A 21,311-nucleotide genomic window follows, 5' to 3' on the forward strand; every position below is an offset into this window, starting at 1 on the left:
ATGCATGCTTTGCTTATTTTGGGAAATAATTTAAATAGACTCCCCAGACCTCCATATGAGATGTTTACTTGGTTAGAACAGGAGTCTGTGCAACTGTGTTAACACAGGTAACATTGAGAAAGCGGCGGAGCTGGGACCGGAAGTGGAGGCTGGCTGCTGTGTGGTCCCCACCCCAGCAGGGCTGGCAGAGCCTGAGGAGGTGGAGCTAGGTTGGGGCGGGGCTAGGGTTTGGGGGCGGGGCCAGGCAGTACGTGTGGGAATCAGAGCTTTCACTTTACCTCACAACCCAGGCAGCGGGTAGAACCCCAAGTAGAGGTGGGGTGCCAGAGTATGGGCAGCAGTACCCAGCCCCAGAGGGGGGCCTGGTTTGAGCCTGACCCTTGCTTTCCTCACATCAGGAGCCAGGCCCTCAAGGCCGCCACCATCCCAGACAACTGAGCGCAACAGGGGGCAGACAGAACAGAGCCCCAGCAGGCCAAGGAGGGCCACTTGCGGTGCGGTCCTCCCGTCCCCCACCCAGGCTGTTTCCCCACTCTGGGCAGCCCTGACCTGGCTGTGCTCTCTCCCCACCAGGGTGCTGTGTGGAGCTGCTGCTGCTGCTGCTGCTGCTGGCTGGGGAGCTGCCCCGGGGCGGCGGCTGCCCGCGGGACTGCGTGTGCTACCCGGCGCCCATGACGGTCAGCTGCCAGGCGCACAATTTTGCCGCCATCCCTGAGGGCATTCCGGAGGATAGCGAGCGCATCTTCCTGCAGAACAACCGCATCACCCTCCTCCAGCAGGGCCACTTCAGCCCCGCCATGGTCACCCTGTGGATCTACTCCAACAACATCACCTTCATCGACCCCAACACCTTTGAGGGCTTCGTGCACTTGGAGGAGCTGGACCTCGGTGACAACCGGCAGCTGCGGACGCTGGCATCCGAGACCTTTCAGGGCCTGGTGAAGCTCCACGCCCTCTACCTCTATAAGTGCGGGCTCAGCGCCCTGCCCGCGGGCATCTTCGCCGGCCTGCACAGTCTGCAGTACCTCTACCTGCAGGACAACCACATCGAGTACCTGCAGGACGACATCTTTGTGGACCTGGTCAACCTCAGCCACCTGTTTCTCCATGGCAACAAGCTGTGGAGCCTGGGCCAGGACAACTTCCGGGGGCTGGTGAATCTGGACCGGCTGCTGCTGCACGAGAACCAGCTGCAGTGGATCCACCACAAGGCTTTCCACGACCTCCGTCGGCTCACCACCCTCTTCCTCTTCAACAACAGTCTCTCCGAGCTGCAGGGCGACTGCCTGGCGCCGCTGGGGGCCCTAGAGTTCCTCCGCCTCAACGGGAACGCCTGGGACTGCGGCTGCCGGGCTCGCTCCCTGTGGGAATGGCTTCGGAGGTTCCGCGGCTCCAGCTCCGCTGTCCCTTGCATGTCCCCCGAGCAGCGGCAGGGCCAGGACCTGAAGCTGCTGAGTGCCGAGGACTTCCGGAACTGCACCGGGCCAGCGTCCCCACACCAGATCAAGTCACACACACTCACCACCACTGACAGGGCCGCCCGAAAGGAACATCATCCGGCCCGTGGCTCTGCCAGGGACAAGAGCCACCCACACGGCCATCTGCCCGGCTCCCGGACGGGCTATAAGAAGCCAGGCAAGAACTGCACCAGCCACAGGAATCGCAACCAGGTCTCCAAAGGGGGCGCTGGGAAGCAGGCCCAGGAGCTGCAGGACTACGCCCCTGACTACCAGCACAAATTCAGCTTTGACATCATGCCCACGGTGCGGCCCAAGAGGAAGGGCAAATGTGCTCGCAGGACCCTCATCCGTGCCCCCAGCGGGGTGCAGCAGGCCTCCTCCAGCACTTCTCTGGGGGTTTCAATCCTGGCCTGGACACTGGGGCTGGCAGTCACTCTCGGCTGAGAACCCAGGGCACCAGCACCCAGCACTGCCACATGTCCACCAAGGAACAGAATTTCTTCTTTTTTTTTACACGTGGAGGATTTGCTGGGTTTCAGACAGAGTCCAGTAAAGGCTTTGGCTGCCGTTTGGGCCTTGCCCGATGGATTATAAACCCAAAGTGTACAGCCCCAAGCGGGAGGGGATTAGCACACCTCACCACCCCTGCCAAGCAGCCACAGACAGCATCCACCCAGCAAGGCCGTTTAAGTGCTCAGACACAATCCTTCATTAGCAGCAATGGCACAGCGTCCCACAGGAGCTGAGCTCTGTGGCATTCTGGTGATTTGGAAGAGTCTGAAGGGCCCTCACCATTCTTGGAAGAAGCAGGAGTCAGGAACAGATGATGCTCTCCCAAGAGGCTGGGTTGCCTGTCTGTCTGGGAGCACATGAGCAGGGGGCATTTTGGTTTTTGCCTGAAGCCACGTAGTCAACCTGCCCTGAATCCAACAGTGTGCCACCTTTAGCCCTTTCCCTAGGGGGATGCCTCTCCTTCCTGATGTCTTAGGGAACCCTGGCACACCCAGCCCAGACCCCGGGCTCCAAGAACCAATTACCAAAGGAAAGATCATCAGAGGCTGAAATTCAGAACTTCATCAAGTGCAGTGAGGTTCTCACAGGAGGTGCAGTTTTATAAGTATGTCCACTTATATATACACACGCTCTACATATATATATATATACATACACAAAGGCACAGGTCCCCTGTCCCACTCCCCTACCAAACTGTATGTCTCATCATGTTTATAAACTATATGGAAAACTTACCTGCTGAACTAATGATTGTATTGGCGATTTCTAGCAAGAAAAGAGTTATACAATTTTTGTCTAGAATCCCAACCTACAAGAGTCCCCATGTAACCTGGGCTTGCCAGGGGCTGGGCAAATGGTCTGTGGGGAGGCAGTGAAGGGTCAGAGAGAAGGGGAGGCAGCAAGAATCACTTCAGGGGACCAATATTCTTAGATATTTAGAGCATCACCTTGTTTTTATATGCAGCACAAGCCCATCTGCTGCCCCAGAACACAATCACCCCTACTATATAGTAATTGTTGGCATCAGGGTGAGAAGTGAGGAGTAGCTTGTTGGACATCAGGGAGCCAGGTCCTGGGGACAGGATGGACAGAGAAGGGGAAGGAAGGAGCTTTGGACTTCTTAGGCCATTGGGTGAAGCAGCCTTCACAGTGTTAGTTCCATAGGCTGGGTAGTGTCGTCAGCCAGCGTTTTGCCAGTAATGGTCTAGACAGGCCAGGGAGACTGGGCATGAGCCCAGGTCTCCAGCACAGCTCAGCTGCTGAATTTTTCCTTGGGGCTGTTTGATGGGCATCCCAGCTAGAGCCCAGCATAGGGTGGTAGGAGGGAAAGCATCATTAGGTGGGCCTTAGCAGAAGGGGAACAGTGAGGGCATTTCAAGAACCATCTCAGGCACTTCTGCATTATAGAGGCCCTGTCCCTACTGGCCCTTTGAAGATGCCTGGGGATGGGCAGAGATCAAGGGACCAGACTTAGGGGCCAGGAGTGGGGATGTGCAGGGAATAAAGCAGGCCCAGACAGGGCACAGGGGCTCCGGTCCAGGTCGGCCATGCTGCTGGCTGGGGCCCTGGTGGGTACAATCTTCTTTGCTCTTTGCACAAATCTGAATCCCCCACCCCAGAGAAGGATGTATATGAGGAACAAGAAACACTGAATCCAATTAAGAGAGAAAAATAAAAAAATTTTCTCTTGGACAAGAATCCCGTTTCTGATTTCCTAACCCCGCATTCCCAAGCTTTTCTGGGGTAGGCCAGCTTGCCTGGGCACAGCTCTGAGAACACAGCATGTCTGTTGGCGAGGGGGACTGTATGGGGCAGGGGCACCCTGAATCACTGGGACACATATGCATGTGCACACGTGTGTGCGCACTCACACACACACACACACATACTTGTTCTTAGTTCCATGGTTCTTTTCTTGCCTGCACAGAACATGACTCACTTCCCACATTCTGGCTGCGCTGGGTGGGTACCATCTCTGTGGCTCTCCCCAGAGCAGACTAGCTGGATCCTTCACGGCCTATTCCCAAGGGACCTCACCAGCAGCAGCTGAGTTTGTGATTCTTAGGGTGTTTGGAGGTGGCAGGAAGGGAACTGCCAGTTCCTGGGGGCCAGAGGGGTTCCCAGGAATCCAGGGACCAACCCAGATAGCAGTGGACTGGGTTTGGAAGTTGTACCTGCCTCTCTGGCCTCGGAGAAAGGAGAGAGTTCCCAGATAGAGGGAGGAGGATCGTGTTTTCAGGTCTGGACAAATCCCCCTCCGTACAAGGCTTCAAATGGGCACTAAAGGGGGTCCAGCGAGGGCAGAACAAATTGTCTTTGCCTGTAGTTGCTCCCTGATGGCCCGCCTGCTCTTACTCAGGCCAGTGCCAAAGCCTGGCTGTCCCTTAGAACCCGAGGATGTTGCTAATTTCATTTCCAGCTTTTGATAGCAAAGCCCTCAGTGGGAAAATCAAGAGTCCAAGCACTTTATTACATTTTTTAAAAAGACTTAGTAGGTCCCTGTAATACGGAAGTAAAATGCCAGAACGAGAAATGCTAATGTTTTATAAATGATCCACTTCTGTCAAGTACAGTGCAGTCTCTGGTTGCCAGCGGTTATTAGAGGCAAGGCAGAGGGGCCCAGGACGCCAGGTGTATTTTTAGCAGCTTCTCTAACAGGTAGAGGGAATAAAAGCAGCTCTATTGTGGATGACATCACTTGTCACTCAGCAGGTCACATGCTACCCAGTTGTGACACCACTGCCCAAAACATCAGAGCAAGCAGACAAGTCAGGGGCTAAGGGGAGGCCCCTGTATTCACCAGACCCAGTGTTCCTCCTGGGTGCTGCAGGGGAGGGAGGTGTGGGTTCCTGCCCCTGGAATCCTATCCTCCTCCCAGGGGCTGAGGCCATTTCTTTGTTCCTGGGGGGGTGGGGGGTGCAGCCCTTTTGCCATCTTCATTCAGCACTTGCCTTAGGCCCCAGGGGGAAGCCATCTCTTTCTTCTCTCTCCTTCAGCCACACAGCCCTCCACTCTGAGGGGTGACCTGCAGGAGGGACTGGGTGGCCACTGGTGGTCTGAGTCTCTTCACACAAGCTTCTCCCATAACCCCAGAGCTCTGCCCTTTATTCAACAAGTGCCAATCAAGGGCCTATGTATGCCAGCCATTGGTCTAGACTCTGGGGACCTAAAGTTGAGAAGACGTGGCTCTCCTTCAAGGAGCTCAGAGCCTAAATATGGAAACAAGTATGAGGTTGGTAAAACCAGTGTGGGATTATTGCCTCTGTTAGTGCCCACTCCACCCCCCCCCCACCCCGGCAGTGAGAAACTCATGGGGGTGTGGGGGGGCTTCCAGGAGGAGGTGACACTCCATGGCTCTCAGAGGATGAGGTGGCCAGAGAAAAGTGTGGAGCAGAGGGCTGGAGGCATGCAATAGCACTTCGTTTGAGGTATCAGCAAAGAGCTATGAGTTAAGGACTGTTTGGGGAGGTGTGGGAGGCGGGTCTGGCAAGAGAAAGGCCTGAGGAGCCTACTGAGGGACTTGGACTCTACTGCGGAAGTAGAACTGTGTCCCCCACTTGGGGTGCTCTTCTCTACCCCATACCCTCATTCCCTCTCCAAGCACATGGTCCTCACCAACGTCATGCTTGCCAATTTTCCTCACTAGTGGGTTTCATCATCACAACTTGCCTCTTCTGCTCAGTCAGATCCTTCCCTTGTGCCAGCAAGCTGGAGCGCTTACTGGAAATCTGCCTGGGCCAGAGTCCCATTCCCAGACACCTGCTGCTTCCAAGCTCAGAAAGTATCCCATAGCCATCTTGTTTCCTGCACTCCCTCCTTTCCCATCCACAGAGGGCTGAGCCCTCAGCCCCTCTCCTTGCTTCCAAGCATAGCTGCCCAGACACCCCCTCGGCTGCCTTTAATGTGCCACTCTGACTGACTATCAGCAATCCCCAAAACTCCCAAACTGTGTCTCCCCTCTTTTCTCTCCTGCTAGGGCTGTTCATTACAGGGAGCCAAGAAGCCAATTTAGCAAATGTTTACTCATCACCTAACTAATCACCCAGCACTCTACCACCATGGCAAATGCTGTTCCAGAAGGCTTGTTGGCAGGTCTGAGAGGGCAGAGGGCACGAAGGCTTCTTGGAGGATGAACTGCGGGCCCTGCATCAGAGAGAATACATTTGCTGGGAAGGCTTTCTGGAGCTGGCTGGGAGCCTCAGGACCTCAGACACTCCTAGCAAATCCTTCCTGATATTATCAACACCCCAGACTGCCCCCATATCTGGGACCCAGCTTCTCAGAACCCTACTCAATCTGACCTAGAGGATGCCAGCCTTTCTCTGTGCACATTGTTTGACTGACTGGGGCAAACGTATGGGGTCCTGGCCAGCATCTACTGATAAGTCTCCTGACCTGGCTGTGATCACTTCTGGGGCATCCCCTCACAGCCTGTCTCTCTGGCCTCACCTTCCTCTAAGTAGGCGTTTAGCCCACCAGCCATTACTCCATCCTCCTGTCACCAATACTCCCTTCTCAGCTCGTAATGGGCCAATTTTCTTTTACTTTCTGTCTACTTGGAAAATATCTCAAGAACCTTTGATTGTGCATTAAACCATCCTTTACAATTCTATACTCGATATCTCTTTCTGCTCCTCAAATTGTCCCTTTTAACTCATTGCGCTTTTGGTGTAAATCTTCTGGTCTCCCTGCTTGCAGGCTGTTAATAAATACAAGCTCTTAAAAATATACATAAACATCTATCGTTGGCTAAATAAGTCACAGCACAATCAAAAAGGCTGGGAAAGAGGGAGGCGTGCAGTGTGCACTCAGGCTGCCCCACTTGCCTTTGGGCCGAGGCCTGCTGGACTGCGGGCAGTTCGTGGCTCTAGAAAATCCACTGGGTGAAGGGACCAAGGACGCCCCAGGGAAGGAAGATGAGAAAAGAGAGCAGCTATCGTGCCATGTTGATAGGTTTCCTCCAAGAGCAACAAGGGGGGAGTGAGCACAGAGGGGACCCTTGTGCAGGGAGCAATGGCTAATTTAAGTGACATTTCAGTAGACTGGTCCACAAGGCCCCTTACATCTAAAAGAAATGGGTCAGCCTCCTCTGAGATCCAGCACCAGCCTGCCCTGATGTGGCCTGCCCCCCACCCCATCTCTCTCAGTTCTCAGTTCTCATTAGAGCTGTTAGTTTCTAAGCACCAGGAGGGTGGGGAAGGCTGTGCCTTTTGTCACCGATTTCTGTGTGGCAGCATGCACACTAATGGCATGCCTGAATGGCAGAATTTGACACTGCTGCTGCAAAATGTACTTGGGTCACAGTGTTTTCCAAATTGGCTGAGGCTCCACACCACCCCCTTCTCCTTCACCCAGGCATCTGGGGCAGGGGGGGTGGGGCTACCAGCAACAGCTCCTGCTGCTCCTGTTCAGGGCCTCAGAAAAGAGAAAGGAAGCGAGAGATGTATTAAACTCTTCAATCTCTGTAAGTACCATTTCCCAGGGGACAGACTCTAAGGAAGAAGGAAATGCAAGTGCTGAGGGCCTAAACAGGTGGCGCCCTCTGAGGCAACTAGCTCCGTATGCCCCTCCCCCACCCCACCACACACGCAGCTTCAGGGATCATCAGGGGCAGGACATGGTGCCCTCTGAATGGCAGATGACTGGAGATTGAGAAATCCAGGTAGCTGCTCACTGCTCCAGCCAGAAAGCAATGCAAGATATAATCAGCAAATAAGCCGTTCTCAGTGATGAGGGGCCAGTGGGACAAATCCACAGAGGAGCGGCTGCAAGGGGCAAGGTCATGCGTGGACTGGACAGGCTGGGCTGAGTGAGACACTGAGGAAAGCACACATAGAGGGTCACTGGGAGAGAGAAAGCGCAGCTCTAACAGGGCAGTCACGTCGCCAGTCAGAGGCAGGAAAAGACGCAGACAGACGGACAGAAGGGCACAATCAGGAGAGAGAGCCGTTTTGCGCACATGAACACACACATCACTCAGGCACTATGTTCTGTCACTGTCCCTCATGAAGCTGAGTGTGGGACATTTACGCAGTCCACAGAGTCAATCGCGCATCATGTGCATGGCTCTGGGCAGGCCCTGGAATGCTATGGTGAACCGCTGTGCCGTCCATGAGCAGCTTAACTTCCAGCCAACATCAGCCCCTTTATCTGATTACAGGGTGGGGGTGGTTAGGAGAGGGACAGAGGGCCTATCACACAGATACACCCAGGGACAATGAAGGGTGAGGCCAGTCCTGCCCTCCCCACATGCTGATGACCATCCATCAGGGACACCTGTGTGTGATGAGGAGCAGATTCTTGTCTGAGCCCTGGTCCTCAGCATTTCCCTCTGAGCCTTGACCCTGATGGGTCTGTGCAGCTCCCAGCAATGTGGAGGCTGCAAGAAGCCTCGAGCCCTTAATCCCCTGATGCTGTCCCTCAGACATGTGCTTCAGCCCCAGCTAGGCCACATTGTCATTCTCCCTCTAAGCTCTGGGTCACAGGGTGTTTTTATTCTTTGTCTTAACCTGAGAAGCCCCAAGGTCCCTGACCCCTTGTCTCGCCTGCCACCTGGAGAGTCTCTCACTGTTTTATCTGTGGCATTTAAAGTGTCATCAGTGTCTGGCACTTTGCAAGTCTAAGGTGCAGGCTCTACTGAATTTCCACACCAGCCCCCTTCCCAGGAGCCACCCCCAGGCTCATTTCCCTGCCTGTGCCTGGGCTGCCTGTCACCAGCGTCCATCAGGAAAGAGACTTATACCACCCCCACCCCGTGGGTCCTACTTTACTCTCAGCTCAGTGTCCACACAGGGGAGGCAGGCAGAGCCTAGGTGTTCTGGTTGAAAGTTGCCACAGGCACAGCTGCTGTGAACTCATGCCTCTGGGCTGCCTCCCAATTCCGTGTCTTTCTTCCACACCACCCCACAGACCAACATCCCTCCCCTCCCGGCCTCCCAGGTGATGCCTGCACAGGAAGTTCTCCCTGCAATCACTCCTGCCGCCTTATTAGCTCCCCTGTCCTCCCCCACCAACCTCGTGCTGGATCCCACGCTGGCCTGGCCTCCCCAGCACCAACCATCAGGAGCTGCCTCCTCTGGCCCACTTGGCCTCTCGCTCAGACACAGCTTCATCTCTCAGAGTCGCTGACCCACTTCAGCCCCTGGGACAGGCTTCTGCCAGCCAGGCCATGGCCCTGTCTTCTTACAGATCTCTGCTCCTCATCCATTTCCTCTCGTAAGGTCAGTGACAAGCGAAAATGAAAAAGCTACTTAGAATTGAGCAGTATTTCAGGTTTTTAAGGTCTCCTCGTAGACACAACCTCATATTAAACTGGGAAGTGTCACCTCTGAGGGGATTTCATTATAATTCCCTTTTTATAGTTGAAGAGATGGATCTCCTTCCTGGTTATTCAAACCCAAGCTGCTGAGTTCAAGGCAGGGGCTCTTCCCCAACACAGCTCTGTGCTTCTGTTCCCTGAAGGGAAGGGATCCAAAGACTTTGGGCAGTCCCAGGCTCAGGCTGTCACCAGTGGAGACCCCATCCCACACAACCTATGACTCAGTTGGCTGGAGCCTCATCCACATGCATCAAAGGGTTGCAGGTTCGATCCCCAGTCAGGGCACATACAAGACGCAACCAATTGATATTTCTCTCTCACATCAATGTTTTGGTTTTTTTCCCTCTCTCTCTCTCTCGTTTTCCTTTCCTCTCTCTCTCTCAAATCAATAAACATATCCTCAGGTGAGGATTAAAAAAATAAATTCCCCCCTTTTCCCAGAAAAGGTACAGAGAGATCCTGTATATCCTTTACTCAGTTTCTCCCCACGGTAACATCTTTTCAATTCTAAATTTATTTTCAAGGACAAAGATATGAAAGGTAACATTTTTTCTCGAGTAGTTCCAAGTGGAAACATGGATTTTTAGTGTAAATTTATCACTGGACTGAGATATGAAAGATGAGAAATGTTTGCCCAGAGTCAGGAATCTTAACCAGAGTTCATGCCAGAGTTGGGGGGGAATGTGTCCATAAGCTTCTGGGAGTTTGATGCAAGGCATTTTGGGAATGCGCAGGTTTCCAGAGAGAGCTTTTTCTCGGGTTCTCAGAAAGGTTAAGGGCTGCTGGTCTAGACTCGCTCGAAATGAAGCCTTCAGGTAATCCTGGGCATTGCTGCACCTCCTCATCCTGACCCATAGGTGGCGCTCTGCCTTTGGGCTGACACCACTGGCTGGCTGTAAGGGCAACAGTGGCAGGAAAAGTCACAAAGTCTGTGGTGGCAAGTCATTGACACAACGAAAATGGGTGTGAGAAAAGGATTGAGAGACTCCCAGAAGAAGACAACAGCATTTTAAACCCAGGCTCTCCTACTTCCTCTTCATTCCAAAAGCTATGGCCACTGGCAGAAGAAAAGCTTTCCCAGATCAGCGGTTTCCAAACGCCAGTTTGAAGACCAGGGAAGCCTGTAATTGAGATTTTACTGCTTTGCAATGAAACATTAATGTAGGGAGCTTTTTAATGAGCCAAATTTATTCAATGTAAAGATAATCCTTTATTCTGAAATTGTGTTCCTATTTTTAGTTGGGAGAGGGAGAGTGATGTCCTAAAAAGATTTATTTGTTTGTTTGTTTATTTATTATTTTTAAACGAATGTGTGGATACATAGCAGCTTGTTATTTCTCAGTGTCTCTAGCTGGCTAAATAAAATGTTGGCCACCCCAGGTAGGCCCGCCAAATCCTTTTTGGAATTTTACTGCTCCGGGGAATCCCAAAACTCTGGCAACAGTGGTTTTGAAGGATCCGGCAGTATTGTCTTTGCCTTATATCCTCCTGGCCCCAACCCCACTCCACCCAGGCCAAGGGGCCTGCTTACCTGTGCCAGCCCCTTCACATAGCATTCTTCCTCTTTATCACCTGCCTCTCTGATATTTGCAGACAATTATCTGCAATAATTAGCCAATTATTCTTAAAGACAATTATACTCTTCCATTGGCAAACATCAATGTTTTCTTGGGTCTTTTAATGAAGCTGGTCTTAAGGAGACACTTTACATAAAGCCAAATGGTTCCTTTTGAGGAAAGTTTAGGTTCAATGTTAAAGTTTAAAAATCTTAACCAAGGGGCTGGTGCTTGGGGCTGATGGTTGGGGTAGGAAAGGAGTGGGGAGGGCTTTTTCCTTCTTCAAACAAGAGGGGCTGCTTTAAAAAGTAAGACACCCTGAGTAGCTGATACAATGTGCACCTGCCCTCCCCAAGCTAATGAGATCTAAAAGTATCAATGTGATGAGCTCAGCCCTGCAAGTAAAGTCATTCAGAAGTGCTGCCCTCATTGCTGTGCCAGCCTCTTACTGACCACAGCTGCATTCTCCCCGCCCAGCCACCCCGGGGGACCTCCAGAGCTAATCGCTTCGGGGAGCTTGATTGAAATGTGCTCCTCACCCTTGGCTGCTCATAAAAGCTTTATCCTGAGCAAAGGCTGACCCAGAATGAATGGAAGCATCTCTCGAGTTAGAAGGCCAAAGGTGCCGGCGGAGGCAGGATCTAGGCTTACAGACATAACTCCATTACAGTGGTTGTATTAAAAAGAACAGAAAGCTACAATTTTATCTCCTCACAAGTGCCCCTGTCTTTATGGTTTGAGCCCTACCTGGTGGCTATTTGTACTTGACTTGTCATGGACAAAACAACAGTTAGATGCAGTTTCTTTCAAAATTAGAAAGAAAAAAACCCTAAGTCTGCTCCTGCTGGGCTTATAAAGAGCTGTTTTCTTCCTGAGCTCTACAGCATGGTGGCTCTCATCTGAAATTTCTTTTTAATCATAGCAGGAGTCCCAATTAGCATGTTGGGTAATCTTTCAAGTAGAACTGGGAGTTCCATGACCATAGAGAGCAGAGGAAATATTAACGTGTGAAGCCCCTGAGAAACAGGGCAGAGAAGGCAGAGCTGTCGGGCCTGTGCACACATGTGTGTAAATAAACATGTATTTGCAGGCTGACTTCCTACTCACGAGACTGGGTGTGTGCAACCCAGGTCCCTGGAACCCCAACCCCAGATAAGGACCAGAACCAGAGCAAATGTGTGGAGCGTTGCTGTCAGTGCGGGAACCCCTACCGTGTCCTTTCTGTGAGCTGGTGTGTGAACACAGTACACATGTGCACACCTTCTCTCCCCACTAAGAATACAGGGGGGAGCCAAAGCAGCAAGCACAGAATTTGGGGCATCCTTCTGTTCTCTGTGAGAGGGGCTGCATCCCCAACTCAGCTGGCACCAGGGCCCAGCTCCAACCTGGAACTGCCAGTGACCTGCTTTCCTTTGCTGTTGTTTTTGGAAGTGCTGATGTCAACGCAGAATTCAGCAGAGAGGCTGAGTGAGAAAAAAGAGAGAGTAGGGGAGGGAGGAGAAGGGAGAGAATGAAGGAGAGGGAAGGAAGAGGGGGGAGAGTGGCAAGAGCATGTCAGGTAGCTGTAATGGTGTAGGTACCCGCAACAGTGCGAACCACATCCTGTTCTGTCCCCAGAGGCCCACCCAGTATAGCTGGGATCAGTCTGGGCCCTGCAGCTTTGGGCTGAGTAAACAGGGACCAGGCTTCCTACAGCTTGCTCACTGGGCAGAGGGGACACTCCAGCAGGCATGTGCCTTCCTTGGGAGAAGGAGCCATGTGCTCTCCCTGGGTACCTGCAGGTGGTGGGTTTGCATCCATCTGCCAAGCCATTGGTGAGATGCCGAGCCAGCCACCCTGCCCGGTGGGACTTGGTGCAGGCTCTGAGCACTTGCTGGGGCTGGAGGATACTGGCCTTTGGGGATGTGGAAGGCAGTTTCCTCTGTTCACTTGTTCCTTGGTGATGCACGTGACAGAGCTTTGCTGGCACCCTCCCGCTCTCACCTCGAATTGCCAGGAGCCCTGGGAGGCCCGCAGGGTTTGTGATGAGAAGGCCCTGTGGGGCAGCAGAAATGGAGGGAACTTTTCTAGGGTGATGCCCTTCTGGGTTCTGAATTTCATCCCTTCTTCACTGCCTGGCTTTCCCATTCTATAGTTAGAGTTGGACTCCAGACCGGGGAGGACACAGGCTCATGCACTCTCCGCCCCTTTGCGAACCTCAGCTGCTGCTCCATAGTCTCAGCACAGCTGCTGAGCAGAACCCAAGGCTGAGCCCTTCCTCTTGATGCTCGGTCAACAGATTCTTAATGAGAAAATGATTCCAGATCCACATTTTCATGAAACCTAACGCCATAAGCCTCATTTCCCCTTTCAAGTTTTCATCCATGTGCTGCAGGGACTCCATTCAGATGGGGCTGGGGGATGGGCGAGTCACATCCTCCTGCTCTCTCTCCCTTGGCCCCTTGACCCCCAGACAAGTGCAACCCATGATTAAAGTAATTCTTCCCTGCTCCATAAGCTCGCACATCTTTCAAGTAAAGAAATATACCGAGGACACAAAGCCCTCATATGCTGAAATTAGCCCCCGAAAAATAGGTTACCTGACAATTACTTGCTTCTAAGTGGAGCATGATCTAGTGGCGGAAGCAATGGATGGGCTGCTGGGACTGGCGCCTTCTCCTCCCAACTTACTGCCTCTTAACCTCACTCGGTCGCTTGGTTTAGAGAAGAGATAATAATTCTCTCCACCTCCCGCCCTCAGTGGGCTGGTGGAAGGTGTAATGAATCAACGTCTGAAGCACTCTGAAGAGTCCAGGTTCGGGATGCCATGTAAGTACACAGCCTCACCAGCCACCTCTCGAATCTACATCCAGCTGATTTATTTACTTCCCATGAAAGAGACAACAATCATCATATTTACACTTCATGCTGCAGCTTCCTGCATCCCCCTCCAGCGCCCCTCCCTGTTGCCGCTAAGGACTCCACTGAAGATGCTGCCTTCCTGCAGAAGGGACCCTCCCTCCCCCAGCAGTTCTCTTGCCTGATGGATCACAATCACAACCATGTTCCCCAGATCAAAATCTGTTGCCACAAAATGCATGTGGGACCACAGCATCTCCACGGGAGCAGGAGGAAATGGATTCCATACGCAAAAGAGGCTTCCCTGGAAGTCAAACTCCGCTGATAATTAAGAAGGAAAGCAGAGGCGCGTGAAAGGTAAAGTGATGTCGTTTAAATGTGGTGTCTTTAGAAGACTACCCTGGTGCTTGAGTTCCTCGTGACCACGCAGGACCACAGACTGGTGGCAGTCAGGCGGGCACCAGGATTCTGCCGCTGAGGAACAGGGAAGGTCATAATGCACAACCTTTCAGCTGTTGGGGGCCACATTGAATTTTCCCCTTCCTGACTTTTGACAACTCCCTTAATTTTCAGCAGCTTTCAGTGCTTGGTGCTTTCACACAGACAGAAAAATAATATTAAAAGGGGAGAAAAAAGAAGAAAGAGGGAAAAAGGTTGGAAAGGCTCTTATTAGTCCTGAGAATCAGCAAGACGGCTGCTCCTCAGACACCAGAGCCTGGCTGGGAGACAGCGACGGCCAGAATGTTTGACATTCTGTAGCGACAGGGTGCAGAGCCCGAGCTCCTGGGCGCCACCCGCCGGGCAGCAGGATGAATGCGTCCTCTCTCCTCAGAGCACGGCCCAGGGACCCATTCCCCAATACTGATGTGTGAGGGAGATGTCAACAGAGGCCCCCTAAAGAATGATGTCTCTATTTCCATGCTAATCCTGGGCTGCGCAGAGAAGAAACACGTCTTTCTGAAAGGCCGCATGGGCCACTATAGCTCAAAGAAGCACAACCGGCGGGAGTGGGGGGGTCAGGGGTCCTTCCCGGAGAGAGCAGGGGCCTGGGCTGGGGGGCTGCGGTGGGTGGGATGAAAAACCCAGCCTTCCCACCCCTCCTGCATGATCTGCCTCCAGACTCCTCCCCCCCAGCAGGCTGATCTGCAAATTTTGGAAAACAGGGTTTTCCTCAAGTTTGTCTCCAAAGGAATGTTGCTGTGGGGCCTTCCGGCTTGTCTCCGTAGTGCTTTTGAGATCAAAACCCCTAAACTCCTTCACTTAAAATGGTGCCGAGGGGACAATACCCACTGAGGTGCAGAACGTGGGCCAGTTCTCTTATTAATGTGTTTTCAACATGAAAACTCACAGCAACAGTGGGCACTTGACCTCTGCCAGTTCAGAATAAGATGCCAAACAAAGGAGAGGCTACCAGCTGCGTCCGGGTCAAGAGATTAAATTTATGGCTGACAAACTGGCTGAAAGCTGTTTATTGCACATTTGGTACTCCTCTTTCTTTTGAGGTGATTTTCAAAAACGTTCATCCTGGGGGTGACATGCCTTTTTTGCATGGGGCCCGGGCCTCGTGCCAATGGCCCTGTGTTTCTTCGTGCTGTGGCTTAGACGTCATTAAGCAATGAAACTCCAGGCACTAACGACACGACACAACTGTACTTGAGGCTGAAGAAAGCAGCTGCCAGGAAGCATTTGGGGACAGAGAAGAGTGAGCACTGAGCCGAGGAGCCTAGCAGAAGGGCCAGGAGGAGACATCCCAGTAGTTCACAGACTACGGCAGAGACTTGGGTGAGCCCACAGCTCCCCTCACTGACCAGCTTAGCTAAAGGAGCGGGAGAGGATTCGAGGTCGCAGAACAACAGCTGTACGTATCCCAGTTCTTGCCGAAACAAGTGACCGCAGACCAAGGGGTGGACAACAGCAGAAAAGTATTCTCTCCAGTTCCAGGTGCCAGAAATCCAAAATCAAGGCATCGACGGGGCTGTGTTCTTCCAAGGCTCTGGGGGAGGATCTGTTCCACACCTCTCAGTGTCTGGTGGCCACAAGCTGTCCTTGGGGACCCCCGGCTAGCAGAAGCCTGACTCCAGTGTCTGCCTCTGTCTTCACATCGCCTTCTTATTTGTGTATCCCCTCCCTCTCCTTCTCTTCTTCTCTGAGGACACTTGTCATTGGATTGAGGGTCCATCCTAAGGCAGGATGATCTCATCCTGACATCTTCAACATAATTACATCTGCAAAGGTCTACTTTCCAAATAAGGTCACATTTACAGGTTCTGTTCGACATATCTTTTGGAGAGTCACCATTCCACCCCGTGTGACAGCCCAGCCATCGGAGAACAACTCCCAGGGAAAACCTTCTCTCACTGGACACTCTGCCTGCCCTTGGGGCTCCTGTGATTTGGGCTCTGTCACAAAGCCACAGAGACGCTGAGCCTTTTCCTCAAAGCCAAGCCACACCTTTCAAAACCATTTCCCATCTCAGAGTGTCACTCAGCCCTGAGAACATTCTCTCTGAGGCAGTTTCTAGGATGGTAGGCCACTGCAGAGCGTTTGCCCACATGGCATCCTGGGGAATCAAAAGGAAAGTGTTATGCTGAACACTGAAGCCAGGATATCCCTCCTGACGTCTGTCCGCACATGAAGCTCTGAGCTGCAAGGGCCAAGCACGGGGCTTCCCTCCTTCAGAGGCTTTTCAGGTGTTTACCGGCCCTTTCATAATGGGAAAGGGCGGAAGCTCATTAGATTCTAACATGACCTATGATGTCATTGGTTGTTCTGATCATTAGAAAACACTTTCTTTGGTTGAGTCAAAACTGATCTATACCTGTAATGCAGGCCACCCACTGTCCAAGAATGGCCTTTGGGACATCTAGAAATGAAGGTCACCACAGGGCTCCCAGAAAGCTGCCTCATTCTTAATCAGTTGAGAGGATGAAAACTTCCCTCCAGAGGTCACAGGGTACTGGCAGCTGGGCCAGACTGACCAAAGGAATTTCTATCTTTCTATAAGAAAACATAGCAGCTATCACTGCAATTTTTAAAATTTAGCCCATTACATGCTAGACGCTTTATATTATTTCTAATTCTCACAACAGTCCCGAAAGGCATGCACTATTATCATCTGCGCTTCATCTATGAAGGAATGAGTTCTGAGGTCAGGAAAGTGGAAGATGTGAGACTTGGGCCCTGGCAGGTGGCTCCGCCGGTTGAGGGCATCGCTGTTCCAGGGCTGCGGTTTCAATCCCTGGGCAGGGCACGTGCGGGAGCCAGCCAATGAATGCGTGAATGGGTGGAACAGCAAGTTGACATTTCTGTCCCTTGCTCTCTCTCTCTAAAATCAATCAATACATATTTAAATAAAATATACCTGTTAAAAAAAAAAGAGGTGAGATCTGAACCGAGATCTCCCTGACCACAGAGTCGTCATACTGTTTCCCTCCCACGCTGCCTCTCTCGTGGGTGAAGGAGCTGTCCGCTTCCTGTGTCTGGGGGCCAGAAAGTAAGGAAAGGAGGCACATCCTCAAAGGAAGGTGAGGATGAAGCAGGAACTCCAGTTTCACATCTAAACCAAGCAATAATGTTTTATTTCAATTCCCCTGAACATATAGTTCAGTTACACTCAGTTAAAAAAAAACACACAAGGAACACAACCGGTGCTTGAGAAATGTCAAGTATTACATTTCACCGGACGTGTACAGAACAATCAAAATGTTGAACGTCCCCAAACAGATGCAAACTTTTACCACAGTCTCTTCCACGGGCACATCACTGAGATTTGAAAAGAGCAGCTCATGTTGCCAGTCCAGCTGATTTTTCTAGTGTGGGTGTCGTACCTCCAAAGCCTGAGTCGCCCAGAGCAGAAAACATAATTACCCCTTGCACTCTCATGGAAGCTGGTATGCATTCTCTGTCCCACTTATTGTCGCCTTTGGTCCTCACATCCACCCTCTGAGGCGGGGTGCAGACGTGACCCTCACTGCAAAGGTAAGGACGTCAGGAGGTGAAGTGGAATGCCCAGTGAGGAGTCCCCAGCAAAAGCAGGATAGCAATTAGGTCCCCTCTTTATTATCCTCCTTGCAGGAGCCCCACTGCCCCTTCAGGAGCTTCAGAGTCCCAGGAAAGATGGGACAATTTGAGATCCCACCAAAGAGTTGGGGTCAGGAGGGAGGAAAGACAGGAGAGGGAGAGGAAGGACTACGACCAAGACCCAGGCAGAGGAGCTGTGGTGGCTGTGAAAGCCATGATGGGGTCATCGGAAACTCAGTCACAGCTTTCACCAGGGCCACAGAGATGAGCCAACAGCCAGGCTCTTTAGAAGAGATAGGACAGGAAGTCTTTTGCAATTAAATGTTCTTCCCACTTGCAAGAGTTTTTCCTTGGGACCACGAGCTTGCCCTCAGCCACAGTGGCTCCGGAGAGGCTGGCGGGAACGTGTCCCCTCTGGTGTGCATGTGACCAGAAGAGATCTTAGATGCAGGTAGCTTCTCTGAGGTCATGTTGTCTAGTTTATTAAGGTTAACAGGCCAACAGAGAAAGAAAGGGCACCGAACTTTACTCTGCTACCACTTAGCTTCTAAGTAAATACTTTGGGGATTGCCTCACTCAGTCTCAGATGCAAGTAGTTCCAGTGACTGACAAACTGATGGCAGCCAATAGGTCTTCAGAATACACGAGTGGGCCTGTGCTTCCTTCAGAGGGTCAGGCAGGTCTTTGCCTTACGCAAAGCCCTAGGACAAAGAAAACCGAACAGTCACACTTCAAAACATTCCATTGGCTTAGTAAGTGCCACCCAGAAGGGTACTGGCTGCTGCAGCAATGGACATCTAGATGTTGGCCCTTCCCCCTGGCCAGGGAGAGCCTTCCATGCAGAATTTCCTATAGCCCACACTTCTCTTTGGAGGGCCACTCTGCTCCTGTATATGGAAAAAGGAAGAGTTGATTTCTTTGTAAAGATTTTATTTATTTATTCTTAGGGAGGGAGAGAAACATCAATCACACATGCCCCAACCGGGGAACAGGCCTGCAACCCAGGCAGGTGTCCTGACTGGGAATCGAACCAGTGACCCTTTGCTCTGTGGGACAATGCCCAACCAACTGAGCCACACTGGTCACGACCCAGAAGAGCTGATCTTTATGGGGTAATTTTTTGTTACAGTAATAAAAGCCTTGAAATGGTCACAAAAGGAAAATAGGAAAGTATGTCTCCTAAAAAGAGTTGAGGCAAATTATTATAGCAACCGAATTCTAAAAGGAATTTTCAAGTAAAAATATGGCTCATGTGAAGTTGTTATGGCAACTGACATTTAAAAGTAACTGGATTTGGGCAAGTTTCTTCCTCCACCCTCTCTGCAGAGTCTTGCAGGAACTTCATGCTAAATTATGCTTTAATTTTAATTAGCCAAATAGGTCATAAATATAGCTTACTCCCAAATCCTTGTAAGCAGCTGATCTACTAATGAGAAAATATTTCTATAAAAACCCACTTACCACCAAAAAAATCCCAATATTTTCCTAATATAATTTATCAATTTAAACACATTACATAACGTGATATTCTGTAGCATTCCATTAAAATGATAAATAGCAGTGGGGGGGGGCAAGAGATTAAACATATTGCAAACAGTGTAACTGCATTTAAATAACCCAGGCCACTGTCAAAAAAACACACTGTTCTCTTCCTCAAATACAGTCTAACCTGCACTGCATATCCCTGACTATGAGGGTATTAATAGGACAAAAGAAGGGGGGCAATAAGAAATGACAGGCAACTTCAGAAGAAATAAAATTTCTATTAGGCTTTGTTATAAGATTACATCAAAGCAATTCATATGTTTTAATCTGGGGAGAGAAAAAGCAACTACTTGGGGTTTGTGCCTGGGGGCCGCCTCTGTGCATTGAACCAGACAGTTTGCATAACGAACAATTTTCATTCAATCAGGATCTAAGCACAGATAGCTCCCACTCAAGTGTCTTAGGCACTGGCGCAGAGTTTTTATTCTCCCGGCTCCCTCTGCTGGAGAAACAGCACTTAACCGGGAGAAAAGGATGCAGGGCAGCTTTTCTAGCCACTACTCCAGATTTAGGTCCGTAAAGTTAGAGACCTCCTGTACACACCCCCTCCCAAAGCGGAAAGGGCCTCTGTAAGCTCCACGAGGGCACCTCCTTTAACAACGCTTGCAGGAGGCAGGAAGCCTCCAGGGGGTGCAGCATGAGAACCTTCGCCCTTTCCACTGTTTACTGCATTGGGGATTTTAGAAATTGCTGTTTGCGTCCTGGGCCAAACACTGGGGACACTGAAGTTGCTGGAAGGTAGTTTGCCCTGAATGACTTGTAGACGGGCTCACTGGTGTCAAACACCACGTGTCATTTCTAACTGGCTAATCATCTTTCAAGTTTCCCAGCTGTCCAGGTCTTCATAAAATAAAATGAAAAAAGAAAAGAAAAAGCTACCCAAATAAAATTGCATTTTCATGCACAATGGAAAACTTAAAAGCTGAACAAATCGTTTTGAAAAATTGGCACAACTGACATTGGCTTGGAGGAAGGAAAGTCCTGGGCCAGCTGGCTGCGCCAGGACCGGGGGCTACAGCCTAATCCCCCTTTATCCGAAGGTTTAGTTCAGCTCCCGCCGCCTTCGCTGAAGCCGCAGAACGGCTCTGCTCCACCTGGCTCCATCCAGAGCCATCATGCCGGCTGCTTTCCCGTGGGGAGGCCACCCCAGGAGGGAGAGCGACATGAAGCCATGTGAAACTGTTTTCAAAAACCTGGGATGATCATTTAAATGTTTAAAATATGCACATGGTAATTCAAAACTAATTACCCTGCGCGCATTAGAAACATTTATGCCATCGTCTCTGGATCCTGCCTACAGTAGATTGTGCACCGCAGCTCACTCTGGTTTCTATAAACTGCTCCAGCGATTTCAACTTCCAGGCTAAATCAGGCAGCCGCAGGCAGGCCCTGCCTCCTGCCCCTGGTTGGTGGAGACACCCCTCCCCCCACTTCCAGGACAGGAGGCTGTACCCTCTTTCCCAGGAGAGCTATTTGTCATGGTCGTGTAGTTCTGGCTACCCAATGATTGCTCTCATTGCTGTTCATAATTGTCATTTCCATTAGTTAATTTAGGTTAAAAAGACCTCTCTCCCCACCTATGCTTGTTCTTCCAGTCCCTGCTCATTTCCCCTTCTTCTGTCCCAGCCTGTGGCCTCATTTCCTAATTAATTCAGGCGCATCAAAAACTTGCCTGACATTCATATCCCACCTGGCTACTTCTCCACTTGGGGGTGAATGTGGGAAATTTTCAAGGGGGTAGGATGGCCACACCCACAGCTCTCTTGAGAAGATGACTGAAGTGGGCCAACCTGAATGAACAGCAGCCGTTGCTGAGCATGTTACCTAAGCCAACGGCACACACATGCACATGGCGCACACATGTGAAAATACATGGACACACGCACCTCATGCACAGAGAAACTGCTTACAGACTGAACTAATTAGACACAGGCAGGTCCTGAAGCAGATTCATTTCCCCATTTTCCAGGATAAAATGAACTCTCTTCCTTTGGGGGCACTAAACCAGCATGCCAGCAGCTAAGGATGGAGAAGGGCGATGCTGTGGCTGAAAGAACTTCC

The 21,311-nt window shown here is 51.2% G+C and overlaps 1 protein-coding gene across 1 annotated transcript in view; it reads left to right on the plus strand.

Moving 5' to 3' along the window:
* The window catches only part of RTN4RL1 (reticulon 4 receptor like 1), a 68,734-nt gene extending 66,639 nt beyond the window's left edge, over positions 1-2,095 (plus strand). Inside the window, exon 2 of the mRNA XM_090292392.1 lies at positions 574-2,095. Within this exon, the coding sequence (XP_090148518.1) occupies positions 574-1,904 (1,331 nt within the window). The 3' untranslated portion in view covers positions 1,905-2,095. The remainder of the gene's footprint in view (positions 1-573) is intronic.
* The last annotated feature ends 19,216 nt before the right edge of the window (positions 2,096-21,311 follow it).

This window comes from Furipterus horrens, unplaced genomic scaffold, assembly GCF_987537825.1.
Source record: "Furipterus horrens unplaced genomic scaffold, mFurHor1.1.pri manual_scaffold_11, whole genome shotgun sequence".
Taxonomy (NCBI): domain Eukaryota; kingdom Metazoa; phylum Chordata; class Mammalia; order Chiroptera; family Furipteridae; genus Furipterus; species Furipterus horrens.